At 46.1% G+C, this 17692-nt stretch overlaps 1 protein-coding gene across 2 annotated transcripts in view; it reads left to right on the forward strand.

The window, feature by feature from the left end:
- The window catches only part of shisa10.1 (shisa family member 10, tandem duplicate 1), a 150243-nt gene that overhangs the window by 30754 nt on the left and 101797 nt on the right, over nt 1-17692 (forward strand). Inside the window, exon 1 of one of the 2 annotated variants that reach the window (XM_055648241.1) lies at nt 1358-1553. The exons of the other annotated variant lie outside the window; for it this stretch is intronic. Within the exon in view, the coding sequence (XP_055504216.1) occupies nt 1490-1553 (64 nt within the window). The 5' untranslated portion in view covers nt 1358-1489. Of the gene's footprint in view, nt 1-1357; nt 1554-17692 lie in introns of those variants that run through there. 2 annotated transcript variants of the gene reach the window in all.

The following is a 17692-nucleotide window of genomic DNA, read 5'->3' on the forward strand; positions in this document are numbered from 1 at the left end:
AGTGCTTGCAGCGCCAGAGACCTGGGTTCGATCCCAACTACGGGTGCTGTCTTTACTGAGTTTGTACGTTCTCCCCATGACTGCGTGAATTTTCTCTGAGATCTTCGGTTTCCTCCCACACTCCTGGTTTGTCAGTTAATTGGCATGGCAGACTTTGGCCTCTTCCCACATCTGAGAAGAAGTTGAGAAGAACAATGGAGGACCTACTTTGTGGGGGAGGTGGGGGGTGTACAAAGGGGAACCTGGCGCGTGGGTACTTTGTAACTTTGTAAGTGCCCTTTACATGGTGACTATTGCATACCTTGGGTATGCAAGCAAGGGTATGCAACTGTGGCTTGTCACATGTGACAATAAAGTATTCAATTCAATTCTTTTCCAGCTCTCTGCCACTACCACATCAGTTTAGAAAAGGGCCGGGACCCAAAACACAACCTGTTGGTGTTCTCCAGAGATACTGCCTGACATGCCGAGTTACTCCAGCCACGCAGTGGGGTTTGTTTTAACTGTAAGGAAGAGTTTGAGAAACTTGGGTTGTTTTCTCTGGAGTGCTGGAGATTGAGGGGAGATCTGGTAGAAGTGTAGAACTTTATCAGAGGCATAGATAGGGTGGGCAGAACTTTGTTTCTTTCCCAAGGTTGAAAATGCCATGGTCTAGTGGGCAGAACGTTAAGGTTCGTGGGCGAAAGTTTAAAAGAGATGAACTGGACATTTATTTTTAACCAAACGAGTGGTGGGCGCCTGGAATGTGCTGCTGGGGGTGGGTGGTGTTGGAAGCAGATACAATGGCGGCATTTAAGGGGCGTTTACAACATAGCAATGATGGTTTGCAAGGAATGGAGACAGATTTGTTGAAGTTGGCATCATGATTGTCAGGGACATAGTGAGCTGAAGGGCCTGTACCTGAGCTCTATGTAAACTCATTTGTATCGCACATACATCATTTTAAAAGCCCATATCATCCCGCTTAAAGATAGACACAAAACGCTGGAATAATTGAGCTGGTCAGACAGCAACTCTGGAGAAAGGTGATGATTGGGGCGGAGATGCGGTCTCATTTCCTTCTCTCCAGAGATGCTGCCTGACCCGCTGAGTTAATCCAGCATTCTCTGTGTCTATCTATAGGATCTTTGGTGTAAACCAGCATCTGCAGTTCCTTCCTCCACATCGCTCCCGAGAAAAGGACCGGGCTATGTGCATGTTTCAACTGTGGGAGGCAGTGTCTGGATGTTTCAGAGATTCACCGAGATGAGTCACTGCTCGGTTCTTTCCACGCCCCGCGGGGGCGAGTTGGCTTTCTGACGCGTGTGGAGCCTGGAGATTAGCAGTTGTTGTGGGTGGGGTTGCGAGTGGAGGCGGGCAGGCAGGAGTTGGGGAGAGATTGGTGTGTGTGTTTGTTACTCGCTCGCTGCCTGGAGGCCGGCTCTGTGTGTGTGTGTGTGGGAGCGCACCCTTTTAGAAACTCACAGGGAAATTACATCTCTGGAACTCAATGGCGTCTTCACGCTTGCCCATCGCCAGCGCCCTTTGGAGCTTTGTCATCTATCTACCTCTCGGTGAGTTTTTGTTTCATCGTGTGTAATGTTTCGCGTTGATTTTAAACCCTTCTCTCAAGTCCCTTTTGTTAAGATGTTGTTCGGTGATATTTCCCCCTTTGTCACGAACAATTGGGCTTGAGCACGAAGTAAGTTTCCTGAAGTCAGGCTGTATTTTAAAGGGGGAAAAAAAGATTGTTAGATATCCCGCTGTGTTACTCCAGCATTTTGTGTCTGTTGTTAGATATCTCAGCGGGTCCCGTTCCCTTCTCTCTCCCTCTCCCTCTCCACCCCAAAGACCACAGATTAGTGAAGGGCTCGAGTTCGATTCCCTCTTCTGCCTTGCCGATTTCGTTGGATCTCACGCGGTGGGTAGTAGAGGGGGTGGTCTTTCGGAAAGGGGGGTCCTTTCCTGAAGTTTCACGACGGGGTTCATTGTGAGGAAGTACGGAGTCGAACTGTTCTGGTTCTGGTTGCTGGTTTAGGAGGGGGGTGGTCAGACATGAACTCATGATGGATGATCTGCATTGACCACTGTCCCCAGTTCTGAGAGAACGTAGAACTGTTTACTGGAACCAAACAGAATGTGGTTAATGTTTGCACAATGTATTAAGGAAGTAAATGTGCCGTGCAACGCCTCCACGTAATCAGCCTACCTGGGCTATGTGTCTTTTGACTGGTGGACATGTAAACCAGCTAGAATGTAGAACCAATGAACTGCAGATGTTGGTTACAAAGAAAAATACAAAAAGTGCTGGAGTAACTCAACTGGTCCGGTCAACATGGATAGATTATATTTTTGGTAGGGACTCTTTTTCAGACTGATTGTGGGGGAAGGGAGAAGGTTCGAGGGGAGAGTAGAGTCAAGTCAAGAGAGTTTGGTCCCAGTGCCAGTCCCCCTAACCCTGGTAACCTCAGTGGCTGTTCCACTGGGTCTTCCCCGTCCCCCTCAAACCACGTGACCCCAGCTCTTCCCCACCCACACTACAGTCTTCATACCCGCCTCCTCCCTGACCCGCCGACAAGGGAGGTGCCGTGGTAGTCTGGCGCGTCGATCTCTACAAAGCTGAGGCCACGCGCCAACTCTCGGACACCTCCTCCTACTTACCCCTGGACCATGACCCCACAGATGAGCACCAGGCCACTATCTCTAGCACCATCACTGGCTTCATCACTTCCGGCTCCCTGCCCTCCCAAGCCTCCAACCTCATCGTTCCCCAGCCCCACACAGCCCGATTTTACCTTCTCCCCAAAATCCACAACCCTGACTGTCCTGGTAGACCCATTGTCTCTGCCTGTTCGTGCCCCACCGAACTTATTTCCACATACCTCAACTCCATCCAATCCCCCCTGGTTAAATCCCTCCCGACCTATGTTTAAGACACCTCAGACACTCTCCGTCGTCTCCGGACATTCCATTCTCTAAGCCCCATCCCCTCATCTTCATCATGGATGTCCAGTCACTCTACACCTCCATCCCCCACCAGGATGGTCTCAAAGCCCTCCGGTTCTTCCTCGACCGGAGAACCAACCAATCCCCAGACACTCTCCTCCGCCTAGCGGAGTTGGTCCTTACCCTCAATAACTTCTCGTTTGACTCCCATTTCCTCCAAATATAAGGCTTAGCGCATGGGCCCCAGCTACGCCTGCCTCGTTGTAGGGTATGTTGAACAATCCTTGTTCGAGACTACCAGGGCCCCATCCCCGACCTCTACCTCCGTTATATCGACGATTGCATTGGTGCCACCTCCTGCACCCACACACAACTCACTGACTTCATCCAGTTCACCACTAACTTCCATCCGGCACTCAAATACACCTGGACCATTTCCGACACTTCCCTACCATTCCTTGACCTCACCATCTTCATCGCAGGTGATAGACTTCTGACCGACATCCACTATAAACCCACTGACTCCCATAGCTATCTGGACTACACTTCTTCCCACCCAGCTTCCTGTAAGGACTCCATCCCCTGCTCCCAATTCCTCCGTCTACGCCGCATCTGCTCCCAGGATGAGGTGTTCCACACCAGGGCATCGGAAATGTCCTCACTCTTCAGGGAACGGGGGTTCTCCTCCCCTACTATAGATGAGGCTCTCACCAGGGTCTCTTCAATACCCCGTAACACTGCTCTCTCTCCCCATCCCCCCCACTTGTAACAAGGGCAGAGTCCCCTAGTCCTCACCTTTCACCCCACCAGCCGTCACATACAACAAATAGTCCTCCGCCATTTTCGCCACCTCCAACATGACCCCAGCACTCGCCACATCTTCCCATCTACCCCCCCCCCCCCCCCCCTGTCTGCCTTCTGCAAAGACCGCTCCCTCCGTAACTCCCTGGTCAATTATTCCCTTCCCTCCCGCACCACCCCCTCCCCGGGCACTTTCCGTTGCAACCGCAAGAGATGCTACACTTGTCGCTTTACCTCCCCCCTAGACTCCATTCAAGAATCCAAGCAGTCATTCCAGGTGCGACATAGGTTTACCTGCATTCCTCCTCCAACCTCATCTATTGCATCCGCTGCTCTAGATGTCAGCTGATCTACATCGGTGAGACCAAGCGCAGGCTCGGCGATCGTTTCGACGAACACCTCCGCTCGGTCCGCATTAACCGACCTGATCTCCCTGTGGCTCAGCACTTCAACTCCCCCTCCCATTCCGAATCCGACCTATCGGTCCTGTGCGTCCTCCATGGCCAGAGTGAGCACCATCGGAAATTGGAGGAGCAGGACCTCATATTCCGCTTGGGCAGTTTGCACCCTAGCGGCATGAACATTGACTTCTCCAATTTACGGTAGCCCTTGCTGTCTGCTCTCCCTCAGCCCTCGGGCTCCTCCTCTTCCTTTCTCCTTTCTTCCTTTCCCCCCTTCCCCCCCACCCTACATCAGTCTGAAGAAGGGTTTTGGCCCGAAACGTTGCCTATTTCCTTCGCTCCGTAGATGCTGCCGCACCCGCTGAGTTTCTCCAGCACTTTTGTCTACCTTCGATTTTCCAGCATCAGCAGTTCCTTCTTAAGCACAGAGTTTATTGTCATGTGTCCCAGATAGGACAATGACATTCTTGCTTGCTGCAGCACAACAGAAAATTGTAGGGGTAAATACAGATCAGATCAGTGTGTCCATATACCATAATATATATATATACACAATAAACAGATAAAGTGCAATAGGCTTAGAGTGATACAGTGTGGAAACAGGGCCTTCAGCCCAACTTGCCCACACCGGCCAACATGTCCCAGCTACACCAGTTCCTGCGCACGTTTGGTCCATATCCCTCCAAACCTGTCCTATCCATGCACCTGTCTAAATGTTGGGATAGTCCCTGCCTCAACTTCCTCCTCTGGCAGTTTGTTCCATACATCCACACATCTCTTTTAGCTTTCTTCCTCTTGCTTCCCACTTCACAATCAGTCTAAAGACGAGTCCCTACCTGAAAAATGATCTATCTGTTCTCCGGGGATTCTGCTTGAAAGAGCTACATAGTTTGTAAAATGGGAGTTGTGGTTTCATGAATGTGAACCATGCTCTGGTATCACTAGTGTTGATTCACCAGGGAAATCATATACATTTTATACTGTTGCCTGATTATTTATCACCAAATGTTTTATTCCTCTTATCATTCATCAATGACATGTTTGCTGATTCCATGGGCGTTGTAGTGGATGGATATGTTTATCCATGAATCTTTGACCTTTCCACTTACTCGTTTGCCAGTCCTTTGTCCTGTTAGCATGGTTTGGATACTTTCCCTGCTCAGAATTGTGTTTCACAATGCCCAGACTGTGCTCATCAGGATGACCAGTATGAAAGGAATTACAAATATACCACTGGCATTACAAGATCCGAGTTCCCCTGTGTTCCGACTCCATCGTTAGACTAGTGTTGAGTTAGCATCATGTATGGGTAGGAAGATTACTTAGAGCCTGAGAGACTCCCGCATGTATTCACTGAATTATACCTCTCCACTGACAGCAAGTTTCTACATGTAATTGACTTTAGTATCAATTCCCTCTGGGTGTGAGCATGTCACATAAAGCCAATGCAAATTTGGTGTACTGAATTAGGGATTGCAGTGTGAAAAGTAAGAAAGGTGTAATGGTTTTGAGTTCCTTTCTGTTTTTACAGGAGATGAGGCAGAGATAGAAACAAAACGTGTTTAATGCAATACAATGTCTCCATTAAACTGGTGCAGCAATATATCATCAGGCCACACGATACTCCATTCTTAAACATATATTTTGCTTGCATAGTAGGTAGTTCTCGCATGTTTGCACGTTGTAAATTGGATATAATACGATCAGTGAATCGGGGAACACTATTTGTATTATGTGAGCCGAATGGTTTAATGCAGCTTCGATCGGGAACTGGGCGAGCGTTACTTTGTAAATTGGCAAACAGGAGAAAAAGCTGTTCCTGGAAACACAAATATTTCTGCGTAGCCTCCCTGCAGTAATCGGACACCATTGTCCCTTGAGAACCAGTCTGTCAGTTACACTGCGGGTGCTGATTGAAATTGATAAGCAGTTGCTTCTGTTTAACATGTGCAATGATACTCAAACAATGCAACATACGGTCTTTGGTATTTTTAGTTTGCAAATAAGAAAAATAAACATAGTTATTAAAATATTATTTTTGAGTTGTTTTGTAAGGCGATTTTCTAGAAGATCAGGTTTTGCAAGCACGCAACGATCACGCACACTGCTCCACACTGCCTCCCTGTAGAAAAATTATTCAGATCATTGATTTTTAATATGCAGAATAAGTAATTAATAATAATGATCATTATAATAATATATTATTGTCATTGCACATAAGTGCAACGAGATTTTAACCATTTACAAATGTAGACAGATTTAAATTCACCCAATTATGAATTTTGTTCATCTACTTGTGGAATCCCCTTAACTGCAAATCTATTTTTGAGAACATTTTCTGAAACATTGTTCTGGGTGATATCTGGTTTTTAAAAAAAAAAACCACCATGTCGGCCACTCGTTTGTGCACCATCGGTGCTGATGGACGTATTTCCTCTTCTAGAAATGGCTGCAATATAAATCCTGCCTTGTAAGTCAAATCCAAGCTTGACCTGTTACTCAAACTATTGATCGCTATCTTCTTGGGTGCCACATGCATGTACTAACTGATGTGCATCAACCTTCTGATTCCTGGCACCCATCATTAACATTTTGTTTCTGATTCATTTGGCCAATTCTGCTTGGTCCAATTGTAGTGTTCTATTAAAATATGCCCCAGTCTAGAGACCGGTGCAATTCCTTCAGGCTCCTTTTCCTCCTCCTATTCTTTGAGGTTTGGCTGCTCCAAGCTCATCCGTGCCCTTAAATGTTGATCCTTCAACAACGAAGCTGAGGATATAGACACAAAATGCTGGAGTAACTCAGCGGGACAGGCAGCGTCTCTGGAGAGAAGGAATGGGTGACGTCTCGGGTCAAGACCCTTCTTCAGACTGACACAAAATGCTGGAGTAACTCAACGGGACAGGCAGCGTCTCTGGAGAGAAGGGATGGGTGATGTTTTGGGCCGAGACCATTCTACAGGCTGGAGGGTTTTGGGCCAAACGCAGGCAGGTGGGTCTAGTGTCGAGAGGGCATGTTTCTTCCACACTGTCTATGCAGTTTGGAGCTTGTTTGGAGGTTGTAGTGTTGGTTTTGGACCAAGGTTTCAAGGTCCTGGTCTGACCCTGGAACTCTCAACCTAAATCTCCCAGAACCAATGCTGCTCATTTGAACTGTTCCTAAAAACTGCTATTTTTGTCCAAATGCTAGGTTCTTGTCACAAACTCATTTTAAATGATTTGGTGTTAAATGAAGTTGTAAAACGCATTGGAAACCTTTGCTGCTTTAAAGGTACAAACTCTGTGAAAGTAAGCTGTCGATTTATGATATGTAGACAATGGATGGCAGGTGGAGAATGTTCACTGCTTGACTTGTTTATAACGAATGGATATATATGGAATGGAGCAATGTATAAATTGCTAAGTCAGCAACTTTTTAAAATGTGGAACTATCCTATTAACTTGATGTGTTAATGGTTGTGTATATTTATCCACGCACTTTAATGCAGTGCAGAGCCAAAAGCTGCTTCACGGAGCAAATATCAAACGGCATTGCCACTGAACCAAGAGTGAATCCAGTCAGGAGTGTTTAATAGTAAGATTAAACGAGAACTTACCAGTTTGAAGTTTGATCTGTATTTTATGAGGAGGAACGTTGAGGGAATACATGAAGAAGCCCGCCCACAGCGCCAGCGTGTCATCCTTCAAAGCAGCGGTGTGAGGTCACAGATATCCAATATTGACCTAAAATAGCAAGATTATTAAAGAGATACCAGCTTAAGATTTGACCCTACGAGGGTGGGAGCGGAGGGCATGTATTCCCTCAACGTTCCTCCTCATAAAATACAGATCAAACTTCAAACTGGTAAGTTCTCGTTTAATCTTACTATTTTACTTCGGAGTCACGTGAGGGACTCCATGAAGATTTCAAAGCTCTGTGACCTCATGCCCTGGAAAACCGAGTCCATGCTTCACAACTGCCTTGGTAGTTTGGGAGAAATTGTTAATGATTTTTTTAAAAACCAAGAAAAACATTGATACCAATTGTTTAACGTAACAATAAATAATATTTATTAATTCAAATCATAAACCCTTGTTCATCAGGGATAAATTATAATACGGAACTTAAAAGTTTTCCCGAAAAAGTTTCTATCCCACTAAGTGGTTTATTATAGAATTTTTGAAATGTCCTCTCCGACGACCATCCTGCAGTCCTGAGGATTTGGTCCATGGAGACCTTAAGGCGCTTCGCTGCGGATGTAGCTGCCGCCCTGGTGGAGTGAGATTTAAATATATTAGTGTCCACTCCTGCCTTCCTTAACCCATATTTAATCCACCGAGAAATAGTCTGGGTAGACACCCTGTGATATGGTTTCCTATAGCTGATTAACAGCCCCATTTCTTTGCCTCTAATGGCCTTAGTCCGTTCCATATACAACAAAATATGTTTCATAATACAGAGACGTTCGTCCTCCGGGTAAGCCAGAAATTCAATGACCTGTCCTGCTGATCCTGGTCTATTTTGTTTAATTAAGTCCTGTATTACAAATACCAAACGTCCTGCCGCCATAGAGAAGCTATCCAGTCTCAACTTTTGCAGTGACTGGACCCTCTGTGCTGTCACCAATGCCATCAGCATAACCACTTTTCTAGTTAACATGTCCAGAGTCAATGCCGTGGCCGGCGACCAAGTTCTTAGCATGTTGAGGACCACACTAGCATCCCAAATCTGGGTATATCTTGGTTTTGGCGGTCTGGTGTTGAAAATTCCTTTTACCAGTTTAATTACCAGCGGATGAGATCCCACTGGAACACTATCGGTTCCTTGCCACAAAAAGGTTGATAAAGCACTTCTCGCACTATTAACAGTGCTATAACTAAATCCTTCGTAGTGCAGACTAGTGAGGAACTCTAGTACTGCCGGCACATTCTTATCTCTGTGGTCCAGATGATTATAATGGCAGTAATTTATCCATTTCCTGATGTGACTTAAATATTGCTTTTGTGTTGATGTTCTTTGCGCTGCTGTGATCATATCCACAGTTCTACTGGATAGCCCCATGTCACGTAGAGGTTCCTTCAAAGTCTACAAGCCAACAAAGCAATATTTTTATAACACGGATGGCTATCGTGAGTTACCGGATGCACCAGCAATTTCGGACTATGTTTAAAGTGCATACATGGTTCTAAAACCATATCCTGTATCACCGAGAACCATGGTTGTGTAGGCCAATCAGGTACTATGAGAATCCCAGATGCCGAATCCTGTTGAATTTTCCTTAGTACCCGATTGATGAGGCAGAAAGGAGGAAATGCATATATGAACCATTTCCCCCAGTGCAGTGAAAATGCATCTGTAGCTTCTGCCCCAGGATCTGGCTCCCATGATACATACCTTGGTAACTGGTTTAACCTGGATGCAAAAAGATCAATATCCGGTCTTCCATACTTCCCTGTAATTTCCCCAAAGACCTTTCTATTCAACATCCATTCTGTATTTTCATTAAATTTTCGTGACCTGGCGTCCGCCACTGAATTTAGTATCCCTGGTAGATACGTAGCCGATACCCAAATATTCCTTTGTATACACCATTGCCAAATTAAATTTGCCAATTTATCACAAGATATTGATATATTTCCACCCATATGATTTATATATATGGGTGGTATTGTCTATCTGCAGTCTAACATGCTGCTGATTCATACCTGAGCAAAAAGACTTAAGCCCATGAAATGCACTTAACATTTCTAAATAATTGATACCCTTAGTATTTAGTAGGTTAGCTTCTTGGATATTCCATCTCCCTCCACAGCTCGAGATGGTATCCGTCGCACCCCAACCAATTGCACTGGCATCTGTTTGTAATACCACAGACGGGTTGTCAATAACTATTGGGTTGGAGCCATACTTCACATTGTGTTCCCACCATTGTAATTCTTTTATAGCTTCAATTGTTAGCTCCATTGGCCTATCAAAATGGCCTCTGTTAATTTTGAGTGCTCTTATTTTGTCTCTCTGTAAATTTTGGTAATGTAATGGTCCAAATTGTATGGCAGGAAATGCAGCCACAATTTTTCCAATCATTCTGGCTACCCGTCTAATGGATGGTTTAACGGTATTAATAAGCTCTGTGCAATCCTTTTGTATTTCTGTGGCTTTCCCTAGTGGTAAAGTCACTAACATATCAATTGAGTTAATGGTGAACCCCAGGTAATCCATATTAGTTGATGGTGTTAATTTAGACTTAATTGGATGGATAATGAACCCCAGGTGTTCAAACAATTGCTTAGTGGCCACCACTGCCTGACATGCCAATTCATAAGTTTTCCCCACTATAAGAATATCATCCAAATATGCCATTACTCTATGATTTTGTTGTCGCAATAATGCCAAGGCTGGTTTAAGAATTTTTGTAAATAACCTGGGCGCTGACGTAAGCCCATTTGGCAAAGCCTTATACTGCCAAAGCTGTCCCATCCAATTAAATTTCAAAAACCTCCTGTGTCTATTTCTAATGGGTATTGTATAGTAAGCATCCTTAAGATCAATACTTGCCATAAAATAGCCTTTAGACACTAAGTCTATAGCAGTGCTAAACGTATCCATTTTAAAATGAACATATTGCACAAATTTGTTAAGTGTTGACAAATCAATAATAACACGACAACCCCCATCTTTCTTATTCCTAATAAATATGTTAGAGACAAACTCCTGTTTTTCAGGTTTAGTTTGTTCAATTACCCCTTGATGGAATAACCTTTTTATTTCTATGTGAGCTTTTGCTTGTTCTAATTTAGTAAGTATATATTTTCTGTCCGGTGTATGTTGTACTGGAGGGTTATGTTTGTGTAAGAACTCTATCAGATATCCCTTAATACTGCTAAGGATATATCTGTCCATAGTTATATTGCACCATGCTTCCAAATGAAGTTGCAATGCCCCTCCAACCTCCGTGCTCCCTACAACTTTCGGAGCCGCAGATTCACCTACCTCCATGGTTATCGGTGGTAATTTATTTATTTCCTTATTTTTATTCGTGGATGTGGAGGCCCTTGATGTTGAGGTTGCGGTGGCTGCTGATGTACTGGCTTCCGCATCTTCCACAGCGGACGTCCCGGGCCAAACCCTAAAAAAGGACGCTGCTGCTGCTGCTGGAGGCTCCTCTCTCTCCAATTCCTGGTGGTATTATAGAGCCCACCCTTCTTTGGACGCCCATAGGGTTGGTATCTCTTCCCTAGGTACCCTTTGGCTGCCCTTATCAGCCCCAATGTCTTGGCCTCCTCATCCAACTCTTTGACCTGTTTAGACAAGTCTCCTCCAAATAGTAGGGTTTGGGGTTTTATATCCCTTTGCTTGCACAAAACAGCAAATTTAGGGTCTAGCACTGGCTGAATAGCTCCCTTTCTTAAATTGTTTAATTCCAATTGTACATTACACAATAATGCTAATGCATCCTTTTGGTCACTATTCATCTCCACTTTCTCAAACGAACGGGCCAAAGCTGTAATCCCCGCTGTGAGACTTTTGAGGGCATTTTGGACCTTAAGATCTTGATTCCTAATACCCCCCCCCCACATGCTTCCAGATACACCTGTTCACACTGGCTACATGCAGCGCAGTACAATTCCCTGGTGGTAAGTGCCTTGCCAATACTTCAGCCATCGTATTAGCCTGCAACTGGTGTGTGGACATGTACTCGATACTTGCAGCCATCCTGTCCTCGAGGTTCCTGCCGGTCTGCTGCTGCTGGAAGTACTCTCCCACCATGTCCAGTAAGCTGCGTTCCTTCCCTTCAATGGGAGAAGACGGTTCCACCTCTTTCACAGACTCTGAGCTGGTCAGACATTGGATATCCTCCTCAGAGGAGTCTGATATGTCTTGCAGCCCTTTAAGGGAACCTGCTGTGGGGCTTACATTGTGCCCACTGTGGCTATCCTCCCTCCGACGGAGCCTGCCACTTTGGACAATTTCGTCCAGCAGCCGCTCCAGCCGACTTTCGCGCTCTCGGGCGCTAGTCGATCGCGGGTGCTTACCGGGCCGCTCCAACCGACTTCCGTGCACTCGGGCACTAGTCGCTCGCGGTTTCCGCAGCCGGTCCCCATGCCTCCCTGCACTGGTCGCTCCCGGCCGCCCAATATTCTCCTGCCGCCCTTCCCGGCCCCGGTACTCACGAGCACCTGTCGCCGGCGGCTGGATATCCATCCATTGGTAGCGGCTTTCCAGCTCCGTAGGGCTGGCCGCTCCTGGCTGCTCCATTTCCCGCAGCTGCTCGTCAGTTCTCCTGAACTGGTAAGTACTGTCTCCACCACCAGAATTAAGGTGATGGGACTTTTGTTTTGCCTTCCCGCCCGGCCGTGAAATCGATTTTGCCGGCGCGGGGTTCAAGTCGGGCACAGCTGGTTCCTCCATCGGTAACAACTGTGGCATCGGCTGCTGCTGCTGCAGGTCCCCGGCTCCTTCCCGACTTTCTTGCTGCTCCTTTCTCGCCGACTTCCTGCGAGGTGCTCTGTCCATTCCTACAACAAAGTTAGAAATGCAGAGTCACTTACCTGCCGTTCGTCGGCTTTTTACTCTCCACTTCACGGGGACGTCCTCCCCAGGTGCTGACACGTCCAACGTTGTTTGCGATATGACACGCTGGCGCTGTGGGCGGGCTTCTTCATGGAGTCCCTCACGTGACTCCGAAGTAAAATTATCAGCACTGGAACAGAACATTGAAAATCTTACTTGCAGCTGAATTACAGGCACATTAAGACAAAAAAATGATAGAAGCATAGAAAATAGGTGCAGGAGTAGGCCATTCGGCCCTTCGACCTAGTACCGCCGTGCAATATGATCCAAAATCAGTGACCCTTTCCTGCTTTCTCCCCATATCCCTTGATTCCGTTAGCCCTAAGAGCTTTATCTAACTCTAAATAAATAAATACGCAATAGAAAAACACAATGAATTATCAGTTATACTGGGTAACCAGACTGTAATAGTGCAAGCTGAGATACAAAGTGTAATCTATAAAATATATCCACAGTAGCGTGTTGCTGACGTGGGGTTGTTGTTTGGGCTGTGCAGTGTAGTTCAGGAGCTTGAGGGTTAATGGGAAGAAGCAATTGTTGAACCCGGAGATAATAGTTCTTAGGCTCTTGTACCTTTTTCCTGATGGTACTGGCAAGGTGTGAGCACGACCAGGATGGTGGGTCTTAAATAATATTAGCTGTCTGCTTAAGGCGGTGCTCGCTGTAGATCCCTTCGATGGTGGGGAGTTCAGTACCTGTGATGGTACAAGCAATGATCGGCACTTTCTGCAGCTCAACGTTGCACCTGTAGAAGTTTGATGGAGTATTCACTCTCTAGAATTTAGGAGATTGAGAGGGGATCTTATAGAAACTTACAAAATTCTTAAGGGGTTGGACAGGCTAGATGCAGGAAGATTGTTCCCGATGTTGGGGAAGTCCAGGACAAGGGGTCACAGCTTAAGGATAAGGGGGAAATCCTTTAAAACCGAGATGAGAAGAACTTTTTTCACACAGAGAGTGGTGAATCTCTGGAACTCTCTGCCACAGAGGGTAGTTGAGGCCAGTTCATTGGCTATATTTAAGAGGGAGTTAGATGTGGCCCTTGTGGCTAAGGGGATCAGAGGGTATGGAGAGAAGGCAGGTATGGGATACTGAGTTGGATGATCAGCCATGATCGTATTGAATGGCGGTGAAGGGCCGAATGGCCTACTCCTGCACCTAATTTCTATGTTTCTATGTTTCACTGGAGTGCAGAATCTCCTTAAGTTTCTGAGCTCTGCGATTGTGCTACACCTAGGACTTACAGTATCTTCAAGGGTATGCATCCTCTACAAGAGTCAAGAGTGTTTTATTGTCATATGTTCCGGACTGGACAATGACATTCTTACTTGCTGCAGCACAACAGAATGTGTGAATATGTAAACATTGTATATAACGGGGGGGGGGGGGGGGGGGGGGAAAGAAAAAGTTCAATAAATAACAAATATAGTGCAAATAACAAATAATAATATAGTCTTTTGCAGCACAGAGTTTATTCGTTGTTGTGTTTAATAGCCTGATGGCTGTAGGGAAGAAGCTGTTCCTGAACCTGGACGTTACAGTTTTCAGGCTCCTGTACCTTCTTCCCGATGGCAATGGTGAAATGAGTGTGTGGCCAGGATGGTGTGGGTCATTGATGATTTTGGCTGCATTTTTGAGGCAGCGACTGCGATAGATATGGATGAAGATCAACATGAGGCCGTTGACTCTCTCCACCTGGGAAGACAGGTTTGTGTGCTCCCGGCATTCCCATCTTGAAGTCAATAATCAGCTCTTTGGTCTTGAAATGTGAAGAACAAGGTTGTTGTGCTGACACTATTGAATTAGATAATTAATTTCCTTCCTGTACCCTGACTCAGCTTCATCCATTATCCGTGCAACAATGGTGGTATTGTCTGCGAATTTAAAGATGTCATTGCAGCTGTTTCTAGTTTATACAGTCATGGGTATTGAGAGAGTAGTGACAGAGTTTAGTTTAGACATACTGCGTGGAAACAAGTCCAGCGGCCCACCAGCGCTCATACCGTACACAGCACTATCCTATGCACAAGGGGCAATTTACAATTTTACCAAAGCCAATTAACTTACATACCTGTACGTCTTTGGAGTGTGGGAGGAAACCGGTGCACCCAGAGAAAATCCATGCGGTGATGAGAACATGCAAACTCCATACCGACAGCACCCGTAGTCGGGATCGAACCGGGGTCTCTGGCGCTGTAAGGCAGCAGCCATTGTTAGGTTAGGTGCTCCATGCTGATGACTGTCGAGGAGGAAGTGTTTTTGCTAAGTAGTGCTGATTGAGGACTGCCGGTAAAGAAATCAAGGATCCAGTTGCATTGTGATGATCAGTGATCCAATTCCTGTAGTTTGATGAAAGGTTTAGAGGGGATGATGGTGTTGAACACCGACCTCAACAACAGCCTGACATGTACGTTCTTGCTGCCAAAGTGGTCCATTGCAGAGTGGGGAGCCAGCGTGATAGGATCCACTGTTGATCTGTTGTGCCAATGGGTGAATTGGAGTGGGTCCAGTTCCTTACTTGGGTAGAAATTGATGTGTCTCACAACCAACCTCTCAAACACTCTTCATTATAATGGATGTGAGACTAGGGTTGGTTGTAGTTGAGGGACATCACTTAGCTGGACTTGTATATAAAGCAGGTGGAGAGCACTGGTCGTGGAAGTGAGATGTTGCAAAAACTCCAGACAGCTGGGTCAGTGCAGGTTTTAAGTATGTGACCAGACACTTTCTGAAGTTCACCATTGTGAAGGATCTTCGGTTGTTGGCCTTGGAGATTGTGATCGTAGTGCCATTGACAACTATGGGGGTTTGTGAAGGTACCTCATTGTTTTCCCCATCAAAAGCGATCAGAGAAAACATTGAGCTCATCCATCACTTGAGCCACTTAGTTTCACATTGTTAGAAGCAATGGCTTGCAAGCACTGCCACAGTTTCCGAATGCCCCTCATAGATGCAAGAAGATACTGGAATAGGTGATCAAAGAGGGGGATTTTAACAAATGTCTTGAAGGAGGAAGTGGTAGAATGGCAAGAGAATAAGAGCAATTAATGTAGGGACATGATCAGTGAGCCCCAGGGTTAAAAAATAAAGTATCGATTGACGTTGTTGAACTCATTGTTGATTTATGGACGTCATTCGGTGCTCTAAATTCAAGAGATTGACCAGATTGCTGCAGGCGATCTCATTTTAGTGTCAGCTACTTGGCTGGTGTGAGCATCCATAAAACGGTCAATCTCTATAGTAACAAGCTCAATGACTAATGACCAACGTTGAGCTTGTTGCCATAGAGAAATCTTAGGAGAGGGGAGACCTGTGCAGCCCAACAGAGAGGGAGACGGCAGCTTTCAATGCTCCCAGCAAGAAGGGGATGAGAGAGCGTACAGGATCTGCACACTTCTTCCCAGCTGTTATCGGGCAACTGAACCATCCTACCGTAACTAGACAGCAGTCCTGAACTAGCATCTACTTCAGGGAGCCTCGGACTATCTTTGATCAGACTCTACTGGCTTTACCTTGCACTAAACGCACTCTACCTTCCACTCGGCCCATCAAGTCTACTCTGCCATTCAATCATGGCTCATCCATCTCTCCATCCTAACCCCATTCTCCCGCCTTCTCCCCATAATCTTTGACATCTCTGTATCTGTACATTGTGAATGGCACGATTGAAATCATGTATTGGCTTTCCGCTGGCCAGTTAGTTCACAACAAAAGCTTTTCACTGTACCTCGGTACACGTGACAATGAACTATAACTAGAACTGAAACTGCCGTGTTATGGAGAAGCTGGTGCTGGGCCCAGGAATGGCCTGTCTTCGCTGTGCAGGCCACGGGGTAAAGGGAGCCCCTCTCTCCGCACCGAGTGGCCACACAAACCCCTCTCTCGGCCCATCCAACGCCTGCTGTCTCAGGCAGGCTGAGCAGGTCTCCATTTCAAAGTGCAGGGAGCCAGATAACTGTGAGCATTTGGGCTGCAGGACCAAAAAGGTGCAGCAGAACAGGCTTCTTTTCCCTCTTTCCCAAAACTTTGAGCAGCATTTTTAAATTATTTTTCATTCAAGGGCCAATGTTATCTAAGATGTGTCATAGTGATTTACTCAGTGCACGATCAACCTGGATATACTTGCCAGATAAATCATTTGCATGCATCCATTCACTCCTCTCCCTCCCTCCTGGAATTGTGCCAGCAATCCCTTCCTCCTCCCACCACTCGCAGCCCTGTGGACGTTTCATCCCCAACATGCTCACCCCCTTCTCTCTGCCAACATTAATCCACCCCTCGTGTAGGAAGGAACTGCGGATGTTAGTTTAAACCGAAGATAGACAAAACAAAGCTGGAGTAACTCAGTAGACCAGATAGCATTTCTAGAGAACTAGAGATTAAATTGCGGGAGCCCTGGTTGAAATTTACGAGTCGTCCTTAAATACAGGAGAGGTGCCGAAAGACTGGAGGGTGGCAAATGCTGTTCCTCTTTTCAAGAAGGGCTGCAGGGGAAATGATGGGAACTATAGGCCGGTGAACTTACAATCTGTGATTGGAAAGTTACTAGAGAGTATTCTGAGGGATATGTTATGCAGTCATTTGGATGGGCAAAGGCTCATTAAGGATAATCAGCATGGTTTTGTACATGGGAGGTCGTGTCTCACAAATCTGATAGAGATTTTTGAAGACGTGACCAAGAAGGTTGATGAGGGCAGAACTGTAGATGTTGTATACATGGATTTCAGTAAAACCCCTGTCCCACTTAGGAAACCTGAACGGAAACCTCTGGTGACTTTGCGCCCCACCCAAAAAAAAAATCAAGGTCGAGGGGACCTGCAACCGCCTACCACCTCCCGCACATATGTTGAAAACCTTCCTCGACTGAAGAAAACCTCCTACAACCAACAGCAACCTCCTTCGACTAGTTTGAAAACTGGCTTTGTTAAATTGGTCCGCGATTCAACAACACCCCCTTCAACCTCATACAACCAAACTGAAAACCAACAATGACCAGCATCGACTGGTTGCAGCTC

This window comes from Leucoraja erinacea, chromosome 16 (genome assembly GCF_028641065.1).
Source record: "Leucoraja erinacea ecotype New England chromosome 16, Leri_hhj_1, whole genome shotgun sequence".
NCBI classification, from domain to species: domain Eukaryota; kingdom Metazoa; phylum Chordata; class Chondrichthyes; order Rajiformes; family Rajidae; genus Leucoraja; species Leucoraja erinaceus.